This window comes from Capsicum annuum, chromosome 5 (genome assembly GCF_002878395.1).
Source record: "Capsicum annuum cultivar UCD-10X-F1 chromosome 5, UCD10Xv1.1, whole genome shotgun sequence".
Taxonomy (NCBI): Eukaryota; Viridiplantae; Streptophyta; class Magnoliopsida; order Solanales; family Solanaceae; genus Capsicum; species Capsicum annuum.
The window spans coordinates 12,110,122-12,125,390 of record NC_061115.1 but is presented as its reverse complement, the minus strand read 5'-3'; the positions used below and the strand labels follow the sequence as shown (position 1 = coordinate 12,125,390).

The 15,269-nt window shown below is 33.5% G+C and overlaps 1 protein-coding gene across 1 annotated transcript in view; it reads right to left on the bottom strand.

The window, feature by feature from the left end:
* LOC107870349 (mediator of RNA polymerase II transcription subunit 15a-like) overlaps positions 1–15,269 on the bottom strand; it is a 28,112-nt gene that overhangs the window by 5,498 nt on the left and 7,345 nt on the right. Inside the window, exons 2-3 of the mRNA XM_016716841.2 lie at positions 11,236–11,347; positions 10,982–11,090 (exon numbers count right to left, since the gene is read on the bottom strand). Of these exons, the coding sequence (XP_016572327.1) occupies positions 10,982–11,090; positions 11,236–11,347 (221 nt within the window). The remainder of the gene's footprint in view (positions 1–10,981; positions 11,091–11,235; positions 11,348–15,269) is intronic.

Here is a 15,269-nt window from a genome sequence, read left to right as displayed (position 1 = left end):
ACATATGGAGATAATTGTCAATCATATTTTCAACAATCCTGCTGTCACATATTTGAAAATAAAGCTCACTTTTAACCCGGCAAAAGGGCTCCAATATTTTTAACCCAAAAAGGGCTAATATATTTTTTAACCCCAAAAGCTCCATTTTTAAACATGTCAAACAACAGTGATATATGAAGAATATATATGAAGAACGAAGATCATGCACAAGAAGAAGGAGGATCAAGAATATTTTGAAGAAAATCAAATCAAAAAGGGGAGATTCGTTTGGGTTTTTGCTCTGATTTTCTTATTATATTTAAGTTTTACTTTTTCTTAGGAGAAAAATAAAAGTTACCATAATTACTTTTACTTTTCCTGAAAGAAAAATATAATTCTTTTCCATATTTGGCTAACCACTTTCTTGAAGGAAAGGTTTTGGACATCTATAAATAGAAGATCCCCCTTCTCATACCATAACATAATAGCATCCACAATGTAGTCTTTAAAGTGTCTTTGTTTAGGGGGAGATTTTCTCTCTAATAGTTTTATGTTTTCTTTTATATTAGGTTTTTATATGTAGGTCAATTGGCCAAATTACTATATAATAATCATGTTTTTAGTATGTTTTTCTTTTCGTCTTATTTATCATCTCAATAGTTTGCAACTGATAGATTCCGCATGACGCCCTCTCAATTTCGAACCCAACATCTTTCTCTACCTTTGTTCTCTTTGAGCCCCAGAAGTACTTGAACTTTGATGTGAAGATTCAACCTCTTCTAATTATTCTAGATCATGTTGATCTATTCCACTATTGATTTGCTCTTCAGCATCAAAAATTGTTGGCTTATTTTGCTTAGCTTCTCCTCCATCCCACTGTCAGAACTCTTCTTCAGAGAAAATATTCTTATCCTTGGTAACAATAATCTTATGTGCAGTAGGATTAAACAATTTATAAGCTTTTGAATAATTTGCTATTCCAAGAAACATACACTTTTCTCCTTTGTCATCTAATTCCTTCTGTCTCTGATCCGGTACATGTGCATAGAAAACCCAATCAAAAAATTTAAAATGACTTACATCGGATCTTCTTCCACTCCAAGCTTCTTCTGGGTTATGTATCACACAGCGAAAGTTGGACTCCTGTTTAAAATATGTACACTCCAATTTGTTGCTTCAGGCCAAAAACTTTTTGGTACTTTGCTTCTAACCAACATGTTCCTTACCATATTCATGATTGTTCGGTTCTTTCTCTCGCTCACTCTATTTTGTTTTGGAGTGTAGTTTGCGGTTTTCTGTATTTTAATGCCATATGACTCACAAAACTTTGAAAAAGCATGTGAGTCCTACTCACCAACTCTATCTGAATGCAACACCTCAATCGCCTTTCCTGCTTCATTTTCTGCTATTGTTTTAAACTTTTTGAATGCTTCAAAGTCCCCAGACTTTTCTCTAAGAAAAAAAATCTAAATTTTCCTAATGTAATCATCGATAAAAGTTGCAAAGTACTTTGTTCCTCCATTTGAAATTGGACTTATAGGTCCACAAGTATTAGAATGAACTATTTATAGTACCTCACCTGCTCTTTCAGTTCTACCTCTTGGAAAAGACTCTCTCTGTTGTTTCCCATGACACAATCTTCACAAAATCTGGAAGGCTTCTGAAACTTTGGAAGGCTAGTAACCATGTTCCTTTAGGGTTTTAAGTCCTTTAAAATTTAAGTGGTTGTATCAAAAATGCCATAACCAGCTGCCTCATTCAATTGAGTTGTTAAACATGACTAATATGACTGCTCAATATGATTAAAGTCAAGTCAAAACATTCTATTGGTAGTCATATTTACCTATGCAGCTAATCCAAGCTTACCATCTTGAATTCTGCACTTTCCATCCTTTATATTAAATTCGTAACTTTCCTCTTGTAGCTTCCCAATGCTAAGCAAATTGGTCTTCAAGTGCGGCACATAAAGTACATCATATAAACACCTAATTTTTTGTCAAACCTAATGTTTTACGCTATTTTTAATGTTTAATATATATATATATATATATATGTATATATATATATATATATATATATATATGTATTTTATTTTTAGGTCTAAATTAGATATTTCAATTTTATCTTATTTTTACAATGTTTGTTTTAAAAGTTTTGAACACTATAAAAAATAGAGTCACATTTTTCTTAAATAAGTTTTTATTTTGTTGTTTATTTATTTAGTTTTAGGAAAAAGAAAATTTTTAAATTATATTTGTTTTCATTTTTAACTTTTAATAAAAAAATCTAGTGATATTAATACTTCTTAATCATATTTCTAAGATTAACTATTTAACTTATTTTGTATTTTGTTAGTTTTAAATAGATTTTATTATTTTTATTTTATTTAAAATATTAATTAAAAAAAGAAAAAAAAAACTTATCCTAATCTAGTAGATTAGTTGGTTAGTTACCTGATGGTGAGGATTTGATTCCCCACATTGTAATCCCTCTCCCATTCCCCTCCCCCAATTTAAAAAAAAAAAAAAAAAAAAACTCTTCCCTCCTTCCCTCTTTCACTCAACCTCTCCCCACTTCCTCCACACAAACACACGACACACACACATGCACTATCATATAAACCAATAACACAAACATACCAGAGAAGAGAGAAAAAAAGTGAAAAAGAGAGAAACAAGAGAAAACGAGAAGTTAGAGAAAAAAAAAAAGAGACAGAAGAAGACAGTAAGGAGAAAAATAAAAAATGGGGACACTTTAGAGAATGAAACACAGAAACTGAGAGTACGGGAAACGGAAGAAGAAAACTATTTGAAAAAGAGAGGAAAAGAAGTGACGAGTTTGAGTTTTGGGGTCTTATTCGAGTTTCCGGCAAAGCCGTACTTGCTTCTATTTTATCTTTTTTTTTTTTGGTAACTGCTTCTATTTTATCTATTTCACTACACAGGTTCTTTAATTCCTTATTCTTTATTTTTCTAAGTTTCATGGTGAATAGAAATGTGAATAAAATTGTTTAAAGGATTTCATGCATTGTTTAGACTTTAGTATGTAAAATTTCTCTCTTATTATTGTATGTTATTTTCTTTTGACTCTATTTAATTGAATGTATACATATTTTCACTTGAATATATTTCATCAATATAGATTTCCTGTTTGACTATTTATTCAAGTTAAAGAAGTTAGGGATCCTATATTAAAATTTAAATCTTAAAAGCAACTAGGAACTTAAGAAAAATGTTTCTTAAAAAGTTTGTACGTTGAGGCTTCTGCCAAATTGTTTCCTTCGCTGAAATGGAGTAGGTTTGGAAATGTTAATAATATGATGAAAGTGAACCACATGCAGAAAAATTGGCCGTATAAAAAATGACTAGAGAGATAACTTTTCCTAAAGTTGGCCATTGCCTTTTGCCCTTGCTTTCCATTTATTTTTATTAGGTAGTTTCCTGTATATTTTTTTTGTAAGTATTACTAACTTTGTAGACTATTACATGACTGCATGGGTCATGATGACATTGGTGCATTTCTCCCCAAAACAATTCCTACGTAGCATGTAAAAAATGTAATTGTCAAGTATGGGTTCTTTGATTGGTATAAAGTGATCAATTTAATTTTAAGCTGATTCATTCACATTCTTTTGCTAATGAACATGTAGTTATATAAGGGCTAACACTGTGGGAAAGTAACAATTTTTAACCAAGGATATGTTTTATATTTTTAGATGACTTTTATTTTAATATGGTGCATTTTCATTAAGAGCCCGTTTGGATAGGATTAAAATCTAGTCAAACCAGCTTTTAATTATTTTTTTAGCTTTTAAAGGTGTTTGGTAAAACTAAAAAATGCTTTAAAAAAAGCTAAAAACTGATTAAAAGAATCAAAAAGTGAGAAGTTGGGTACCTCAGCTTTTTGCTTTTTAGATTAAAATTTTTTTAGATTTGATCAAAACATTTACCTTTTTATCCCTTATATTTTCCTCCAATTCCAATAATATCTTAAACTTATAGACCCCACTAGGTGGGAATACACTGGGTTTGTTGTTGTTGTGAAAAACGTTTTGTTTTTTTTTGTTTCAGTAAATTACTAAAGTAGATTTCATGCTCTTCCGCTTATTTAATTAGACTTAAGTTGCTTATTCGCCAATTGCTGTCATTCTCATTTTAAATGGCCTAGATGGTATATTTAAGGCCTAATCAATATACTAACGTGAGAATGAGCGAGATGGATTGCAATTTTATTCAAGATCCGTCACCAGAAAAAAAAGATAGGAAAAAACTTTTGTAAAGTAAGCAAGCTAGTATGCATATGAAAAATGAGTTTAGGTATTTTAATTCGAGGAAAATATAAATTTAATATACAAGTGAAGATTAACGATGAAGTTGGAAAGTCCTGCAACCGACCATTCGTTATAATAAAATTAATATATCATTTTAAAGCCGATTTAATGGGATTGGTAGATGTCAAACATATTAGAATCTTATTCAGAATTGGGGAAAATCGGAGCGATCCATAAATGCCTTAAAGGCGTGAGTAGTATATCAAAAGTTGTGGTATAACCGGAACACATTAATATAATCAAATAATTTAAAATAAATTAAAAGAGGGAGGTAAATAACTTTTAGGTTAATTAATTATAAATATCCAAAAGATTAATTTAAGGCAGACACAAGTCATTAAACCGACCGTGCTAGAACCACGGGATTCGAGGGGTGCCTCACACCTGTTCCTCGATCAACAGAATTTCTTATCTGAATTTTTAGTTCGCAGACCAATAATAAAGAGTCATTTCCTTTTGAATGGGAATTCAATAAGGTGACTTGAAACACCCAAACTCAATTCCAAGTGGCGACTCTGTAAATAAAATAATCCCTATTCAAAACGTCACTTTAATTGGAAAAACTCATTTTCTCTAAAACCAACTCCCTAGCAGGGTTGGGGCTATAAAAAACACGGGTGTGACACATCAAAAATTGTATGTATTCCATTTTATTTCGTCTGTACTTTAACCTGACCTTTCCCCATCGTTGGAAGTTTCGAGTAGTCTCCAAACCTAACTTTGACTCTAAAAGTTTCATCCAAGGTTAAGAAAGCTTCCTTGAAACCAGTCATATGATTGTTGCATGTTGTGTCTAAGTACCACTTATTTATGATAATCTCCTCATTTGCTACCGGTAATAGTGATATCTCTTCCTCCTCTTGTTCCACAAAATTGGACGATTCACCTCTTTTTTTGACATATTTGTTCTGCATTCAGACTTGTAATAGCCAAATTTATGACACCTGTAACATACACTCAATATGTGCCTTACTTCATTCTCCTCCTTTGTAGTTGGTTTGGAAATATTTTCCTCAACCTCTGTCCTTTCTTTGTCTATTAGTATTTGTCTGAGCATCTTTGCATCCCTTTGTTTCCTTCTTGTCATGCTTGCTTGTTGGAGTTGAGACCTGAAGATCTTGTTCCTCTTGTTCTGATTGGATCAATTTTTTTCATGAACTAACAACAAACTTCGTAGTCCGTCCAATGATAGATCATCAATATTGTGCGACTCCTCTATGGCACAAACAAGAAGGTTAAAATTTTGTGTTAGTGATCTTAGGATCTTCTCTACAATAACCACGTCCTCTGACTTATCATCGTGTAGCCTCATCTTGTTGACAATGGTCATTACTCTTAAGAAGTAATCTGTAATTAATTCTCCAGACTTTATTTTCAATGTCTCAAATTCAGTGCGAAGTGCCAGAAGTTGTTGCCTTTTAGTCTTGGCAGAACCTTGATACTTCCTTCTCATTGAATCCCATTTGTGCTTGGAGGTATCTTTGCAAAGAATTGTCTCCAACATTGAATGATCTATAGCCTGAAACAAATAGTTTTTGGCTTTAGATATTTCAATTTCACTCCATCTATTTCTACTATTCGAGCTTCTGTTATACCAACTTTCAATTGTGGTATGCCTTATGAAACTACTTGTCAGTATTCTTTTGATTTTGGAAAGTTTTCCATCAACATACACTGGTCATAATGACCATCTAAGCGAGGGATGGAAGGTTGAATGAAGTTCTCTGATGCCATCATGAAGATTATAAGTGTTTAGGAAAAGCTACTGCAAAAGTCCTCTATCCACTTAGGTCCAAGGCTCAGAGGCCAAATGTTGAATAAAATAGAGAGAAAGAAAAATAGAGAAACGTAGAACACAAAGAAGGAAAACTATTGATTCCAATATGTCGTCTTATTCATCACAATAAAGCTTCCTATATGTAGTCTGAAAACATAACAAGGAAATCAAAACATAGGGTAACCTACTTCCTAAATAGTTTCTAGTTACTTCCTCCTACAATTTAGGAGTTAACAACCTAAAGACTAGGTAAAACAACCTAAAGTCTGGACAAGATACACTTGATAAAACAAAGTCCAAGTATAGTAAAAAACTGCTAACATTTGTCCTGAATGAGGGAATTAAGACGGGTATAGTCTAACTGAACTCTCCATTCCCACAAACCCCTTCCCTCCCCCGTACTCCTCCATCACCACAACACCGATCAATAGCCGGAACATTAAGGAATATATAGAAACAACCCATGTTCCACACCCTACCCTATCACCACAAACCCCTGCCTTCCCCGTCCTCTCCCCCCACCCCCCACCCCACCTCACCCCATCCACCACCACCATAACACCAATCACACTACCCCACCCGTCATCATAGTTTTTGTGTTAGATATATACAAATATTTTTAGGATAATATGTCTTACTTACATACGGAACATAGGAAAATAAGTAAAAAACTACTTTGTGAAAAATATCTGAAGTGGATTTTCTGGAAGAATAAATGTCATAGATTCTTGTAGAATATCCTAGTGTAGTATCTTGAATAAATATTTTGTAGAATTATCTAGATATTGTAGAGGAGTGGTAGAAGATAAAGATTACTAGATTTTTATCTTGTAGAATTATCTAGATATTCTAGAGTCGCAGAAGATGAAGATCACTAGATTTTTCTTGTAGAGGTACCTAGAAGATTTTTTAGAAGCATCCATAAATAAGTATAAATAGGGATAGCCTTGTACATTTGTAAGCAATCCAAAAACAAATCCAATACAAGCATATTCAAGTAGTCTTCTTTCAAATTTAAGTTCTCCCTCTCAATATCTTCCTTCACTTTTATAGCTTTCTCTTCTTAGTTGAATCTTCCGATCTTAGTTAATGATCTTGGGGTAGCATAAGGTCTCTCCAGTTATACATTTCTTCTGCTATTCTCTACATGGTATCAAAGCAAAAGTCATAGATTGGCTAGTGTTTATTTCAAGATTGGGGTTGTGGTCGATTTAACTGGTTTGTCTAATGGATTTAAGCGGTCGCGTTAATGGATTGGGAATGGAATTGTTAAATCAATCAAATTACAAGGTATGGAAGAAATGTATAGAATCATACCTTGTGGGCGAGGATTTGTGGGATGTTGTTAACGGAAGTAACATAAGTCCTCCAGACGACGGACCGGAGAATAATATTGCATACAAGAACTGGAAGTGGAAGCAGATTAATGTGAAGGCGGACTTCATACTAAAGAGGACCATCTCCTCCAATTTATTTGACCATATCATAAGGTGCAAATCAGCTCATGATATTTGGAGGACCCTCGACCAGTTGTTCGACAAGAAAAATAAAGATCAACAACAAATATTAGAGAATGAATTAGTTCACACCACTCAAGGTAATCTTTCTATTGCCGAGTACTTTTTAAAGATTAAAATCTTTTGTTCTGAAATTTCTTTATTGAATACGGACTAGGCTATATCTGAAGCACGAATGAGAAGAATTATCATTCATGATCTGAAATTAGAATATATTCCCTTTGTGACATAAATTTAGGGATAGGCTTGTTGGGTTCGAAATCGAGAGGGCGTCATGCAGAAGCTGTTAGTTGAAAACCATTATGGTGGCAATTCAGAAGACACATAAAACAATACTAAAAGACTTAATATTATTATATTATTTGGCCAATTGGCCTACATATAAAACCTAATAGAAAAAATATAAAAACTAATGAGAGAGAAAATCGCCCTCTAAACAAAGACTCTTTAAAGACTACATTATGGATGCTATTGTGTTATTGTATAGAAGAGGGACTTCTATTTATATATGTCCAAAATCTTTCCTCCAAGAAAGAGATTTGTCAAATAAGGAAAAGTTTTATATTTTTCTTTCAAGAAAAGTAAAAGTATTCATGGTTACTTTTATTTTCCTTACAAGAAAAAGTAAAACTTAATTTTTGTAAAAAAAATCAGGGCAAAAACCCTAACAAATCTTCCCTTTTTGGCTTGATTTTCTTCACGTGATCCGTATTCTTCACATCTTTGATATTTGTTTTTCATATAGTCTTCATCACTACTGTTTGACATGCTTAAAAATGGAGCTTTTGGGTTAAAAGTATATGAGCCCTTTTCGGGTTAAAAATATTGAAGCCCTTTGTAGGGTTAAAAGTAAGTTTTATTTTCAAATATGTAATAGTAGAATTGTTGAAAATATGATTGACAATCGTCTCCACATGTAGTTTTTGGACATATATCTTCATTATCATCAAATTTGTTTCAATTTTTATCTTAAATTATCCTCAATCGAACCATCTGATCTTTGAATCATTGGCTCTGATACCACTTGTCGGGTTTGAAATCAAGAGAGCGTCATGCGGAAGCTGTTAGTTGCAAACCATTATGGTGACAATTCAAAAGACATATAAAATAATACTAAAAGACTTAATATTATTATATTATTTGGCCAATTGGCCTACATATAAAACCTAATATAAAAAACATAAAAACTAATGAGAGAGAAAATCTCCCCCTAAACAAAGACTCTTTAAAGACTACATTGTGGATGTTATTGTGTTATTGAATGAGAAGAGAGACTTCTATTTATAGATGTCCAAAACCTTTCCTCCAAGAAAAAGGTTTGCCAAATAAGGAAAAGTTCTATATTTTTGTTTCAGAAAAAGTAAAAGTATTTATGGTTACTTTTATTTTTCTTACAAGAAAAAGTAAAACTTAATTTTTGTAAGAAAATTAGGGCAAAAACCCTAACAAGGCTCAATAATTATCCTTGGAGGAATTTGAAAATTTGCTATCGTCACAAGAGTTACTAGCCAAACAATTGGCTGGTGAATTTATATAAAAGGGAAGGAAATGCTCTTGTAGATGACAAGAGAAATGTTAAAAGAAAAGTAAGAGATATGCCTCACTCTTGATTCTCAAGTGGTTCAATTTTGCTTGAAAGAAAGGAAGATCCCTCTAACAATTATAATAAGAAGTCTCTCAGATGTTATCGGTGTGGCAAAGCAGGACACATAAGAAGATATTATCGAGACATAGTGAGCAACATGGCTCAAACTTAAAAGGTTGTTGAAGAAGAAAAGGAAGGCTGGGAAAAATTCTTAGCAGCTGAGAGTCGAGCAATAGATGCCTTGGCTTCCATAATTTTGAAAAAAGATTGGACTGGATATAATGCAATCCATCATGTGGAGAAGAAAGACACTGATAAGAAGCAAAAAAAATTTGAAGACGTTAGGTGACATGGTAGATGCTATCAAGGAAATCAAAGTAGCAAATCCTGAAAATGGTAATAAAAGTTTGGACGTGGAAGTTATTGAAGTAGATTCTAAGAAGACAACGCATAAAAACTCTATATGCTGGTGGTGAATTTATCGAGAAAAGCATTAAGGAAGATGTAGTAGAAGTTGAAGTCTCTGGTCAATCATCTATCATATCAAGGTCAATCGCTGGCTCAGAGAAAATACTGGAAGTTGATGAAGAAGCTAAAGATCAAACAAATGAAAACATTGAAATTAAAACCATAATTGTAGATTAAGAGATATACAATATGACTGAAGAGCTAGAAATAAAATCTGGTAGATCCTATTATGTTACCAAGGCTTCACGGGAAATTGTTTATCAGATCGTCATCAAATCAAATGAGGAGACTGATATCGAAAAAATATCCTTGTATTATGGAATTGCTCCAGAAAGAGTAAGTTCTAAAATCATGAATCCTAAAGCTTCAAACTTTCCATCATATGGGTCTCCAGATAATAAAGTTGTGGAGGAGTTCACAAAAAGGGGATCTCGAAAAGTCAACATCATAAAACTCAGCAAGGACAAATCGATGATAAAAAATCTTCTTCATTGGAAAAAGAAAGAGAAGTTGGGAAAAAACTGCTAAGAGTTTCACCAAGGCATGGTTCAAAACTTCGTTTGAGTTCTTCTGCTACGAGTTTGGGATAGCTTTCAAAAAATCACTTTAAGGGAGAGTGTGAAAAATGTCTTAAGTGGATTTTTTGAAGAATAGATATCATAGGTTCTTCTAGAATATCCTAGTGTAGTATCTTGAATAAATCTTTTGTAGAATTATTTAGATATTCTAGAGGAGTGATAGAAGATAAAGATCATATTTATCTTGTAGAATTATCTAAGATATTCTAGAGTAGTAAAAAATAAAGATTATTAGATTTTTCTTGTAGAGGTATCGAGAAGATTTTCTAGAACCATCTATAAACAAGTATAAATAGGGATAGTCTTGTACATTTGTAACCAATCCAAAAAAACAAATCCAATACAAGCATATTCAAGTAGTCTTCTTCCAAATTCAAGTTCTCCCTCTCAATAATCTTCCTTCACCTTTATAGCTTCCTCTTTTTAATTGAATTTTTCGATCTTAGTTAACAATCTTGGGTTAGTAGAAGATCTCTACAATTACACATTTCTTCTGCTATTCTCTACACACTTATCTTACTAGAAAATGTTTTCTTGAAAAATATTTTCCATTAAAAACATTTTCCTCCCTACTGAACACACCCCGTATGCTTTTGCCCAAAAGTAGGCTTTCCTGTTGCTACGTACGACACTACATAAGAGATTTGAAAAAAGAAATAAATCAAGAACATTAAAAATGAGAGAGTCATTTTTTTTCTTAATTGCAAATGAAAATGTGAAATATAAAACATGAACTTCATTGTTCACCTGGGCTGTGGGCACTCGGACCACTACTAACTGCATTGGGAAGTAGAGGATTTTGAAATCTAGTTTCAATTTTGAGCATCTTTATAGATATCTTCCGCAAATAATCGTGCTGCAATATTGGTTAAATTTCAGTTAAAATGCATACAACATGTCTGGATGGCTGGAAAACGAATGCAAATTTAAACAAGCGGGAATAACAGTGGTGTAGAAATTGCATCATTCAAATAAATAGAAACAAGTTTAGACTGCAATACCAGACTTGTCGCTTCAGTATAGACCTTTTCCTCAAACCTCACTGCAATTCTCATAAGCTCTTGTACTACTTCTTGAGTATAAACCCGAAGATGCCCTAATAAGGTGTCCCTTCTATACAGCCATATCAACAAAAGAATCAGCTTAAAGGGTTCATAATAGCACAATCTGGATAAATGCATTGCATATATATATATATATTAAGAATAATTTTGCATTACGCCCATTTTCTCTAAAGAATATCAGTAGTTATATTGATTTTCTTTGAATTACTTTTCCTTGAGTTCGAGAATAGTTAGGGGTAAAGTTAGTGTATGCTGTACCCTCCCTAGACCCCAATCATGATATTATAATGGGTATGTTGTTACAATATCGTTAGTTATAATCCAATTAGCTCGAGCAACAAGCTGCCATTTCAACAAATCTAAAACAAAATATAAGGCACAGAGAGCAAAGTAGGTTTTCCACTTGGGGCATATTCAGTATACAGGAAACATTTTCTTATTTTCTTGTTTTCAGTTGGTCAAAGAGATAATGCACAAGTATTCCTTAAACTATATCCCAAGTTGCTATGATACATCTAAACTTTACTGAGTATCTGTTAACTCCGCCCACCCTCAAACTCATTTTTTTGTATTTTTGTTCTCCTCTGTCAAGTAACAGAATATTTTTATACTCCTTTTTGTACTGACTTGGCAGCCATGTCAGCACAAAAGGAGTATATACATACAGAAAAAATGAGTATAAGGAGGTAATAGGACCACGTACTTTTTAGGTGTGTCATAGCAATTTTATGTATAGTTTGGGGTATACTTGTGCCTTATTTTATTGGAAAAACATTTTGAAAAGTATTTCTTTTAGTAAAACAAGCTCCTTTAAAATAAGGAAAATGACTTCCCAAATAAAAGTAGGAAAACCAAGTTGAATTTTTTCCTCCCCACCCTCACAAGTCACAACCACCCCAACTGACTACCACAAAATAATACTACAATCGATCTATTCGAAACACAAAAGCATCACCAAACTCCAAAAACAATCCACTACAAACGTAGCACTATGACTACTAGTACAAACCACAAAACAAAGCACACCTACCTAATAGGAAGGATGCACTCCTCCCTATTAAACTCCTACCCTAATTCTCATCCTCCACACCCTCCTATCTAGGGTCATATCCTCAGTAAGTTGTAACTTCTCCATGTCCTGTCTAATCACCTCCCTCTAATATTTTTCAACCTACCCCTACCTTGCCAATCTCTCATACCTCCGCACTGGGGCATCCGTGTTCCATTTCAACAACAACATACCTAGTACTCCCAGTGGGGTCTGGGGAAGGTAAAGTGTAAGCAGTCCATACTACTACCTTAGAGGTGAGGTACAGAGATTGTTTTCGAAAGACCCCAGACTCAAGACAAAAATATTTTGGAGAAGAACACAATATAAGAACAAGAAACAATAGGTAAAAACAAACAACGGATAATAACCGAAAATAAGCCTATCACAAAGTAGTATCACACTCGACCTCCCTGAAACAATAAACATCACCAAAACTCTAATACCAAGATACTACAAGCAGAGCACTATGACAACACGACAAAACACACCTACCTACTACCAGAGTCGCACTCCTACCTACTAACCTTCTACCCTAATTTGCGTCTTCCACACCCACTTATCTAGGGCATGTCCTCAATAAGTTGTAATTGTTCTACGTCCTGTCTAATCATCTCCCTTCAATATTTCTTCGGTCTACTCTTACCTCTTCTGAAACCATCTATAGTCAACCTCTTATATCTCTGTAGTGGGCATTTATGCTCCCTCTCATCATACATATACTCCCTTTGTCCCAATTTATGCGTCACTTTTCATTTTTCGAGAATCAACAGTTTAAGTCTTCTAAGTTTTTTAAAATAAAATTCATATATTTGGAAACTACATAAAAATAAAAATTACGATCAAAAGTAAAACATAAATTGAGATGGAGGGAGTATTAAAATCTAGAACACTCTTGATAAAATTTCTGGTTTTGTCACTATCCAGATCCACCTCCAATCCCCCTGCCTCACCCTGATGGAAAGAAAAAGGAAATCTAAAGAGAAAGTGAACAGAAAACAAGCAAAAGAGAAGAAAAAAATAACTGACTGTTTGTACTTTCTGATGCATAATGAAAGTAAAGTGACTTGCCTATAAATAGGCTCATAATAAAACAAAAAAATACTAAAATCTAGGTCCACTAACACACTAATTACCGATTGCCTACTAATTGCAACACTATCTAAAATTTTCTAGAATAAAGGAAACTAACTACCAACTTCCTGAAGATTTGGTCAAGCATTTTTTGAATTATTTCTCAACACTCCCCCTTGATTCAAAATTGTAAACTCCAAGTTGACCTCTAAAAAACTCGCACTTTGCTTGTGGAAGTGTCTTGGTGAAATGTTTGTTGCTTGCTCATTTGTATCACCCGACTTCAAAGTAATTTCTCAGGTATAAACAAGAATTTGAATATAGTGATAGCGGACATCTATGTGCTTTTTTCTATAGTGGAAAGTTGGCTTCTTCGTCATCGCAATGGCAGATCTATTATCACAAAAAATCTCAGTCGCACCAGTTAATTTCTGATTAAAATCTGCAACAAGTCTCCTTAACCAAACTACTTGACAAGCTGCAGAATTTGTTGCAACATACTCAGCCTCTGAAGTTAAGGCCACCACTTCCTACTTCTTTGAACTCCATGAAATTGCTCCAGATCTAAGATTGAACAAGAAACCGGAGGTGCTCTCTCTGTTATCAATGTTGCCTGCATAGTCACTATTAGTAAAGCCAGTTAATGTGATACTTGTTACCTTAGAATATTAAATTCCATGATCTGATGTCCCAGCAATATATCTCAGTATTATCTTTGCCGCTCCAAGGTGAATTTTTCTTGGATTGTGCATAAATCTAGATACGACACCGACAGAGAAAGCAATGTCTGGTCTTGTATGAAACAAGTAGTTCAAACCACTATCCAGACTTCTAAAATAAGTTGCAATTTCCATTTCAGAACCATTATCACAATACAACTTTGTAACACCCCGCATTTCAGGTTAGAACGAAAATCGTTATTTCTATGCGTAGATGATCCAAAGGCCTTAAATCCTATGCAAATTTGGCATTTTAATCAATTATGGAGTGTGGGAATCTATTTGAGCATGAATTGAGATCATAGATATCCCCTAACTCAAGGACGAGTTGAAAGCTTTCCTATCATTCGAGTTGAGTGAGCGTCAAAACTTGGGTCAACTTCAATCGACCATAACTCTTTGTAAATAATAAATTAAAGGCCTAATATATATCAAATACAAGTTCTTCGAATTGGATTTTCAACGATACCAATTTCTCCAAAATCCGATACCTGAGCAAAAAGTTACAGCCATTTTCGTCAGAGGCAGTAAGCCAGGGCGATAAGTGAGGCGGCGCCCTGCTTATTCCTGCCAGTGTAATTTCCTGCAGTCAAGCTCCGCGTCCAAGACGGGTATTTGGGTCATTTTCCACCCTTAAATAGCCCCAATAACATGAGATTTAGCCTCTAATAACCAAATTATACCCTCATTCTCTCAAATTCTTTCAAGAACACTTCTTAGGGTTTCAACACAAAGATCAAAATATCTCAAGATTTAACCGTGGGTTTTCAAGATTGATTGAAGATTTGGAATCCCCAAATCATAGGCTTCAAGAATCATCCACTAAATTTCTAAATTGAGGTACGTGGGGTTTTCCTAAAATTTCATGGGCATAGAAATCTTCTTTAAATTATGCAAAGGGTTTATAAATCATGATTTTTAAGAAAGGGTTTTGGATTTATGATTGTAATCGTGTTTTTAGAAGCCTTAATGATATTATTTTGGTCTTTAGGCCTTCTCCCGAAGTGATTTGAAATCCTATGTATATGTATGTATATGTTTTAATGTGATGTTTGAATTGAAAGCAAGACTCACATGAAATCCCTCTTTTGATATGATTTATCCCATTTTTCATATGATATGGATTGTTT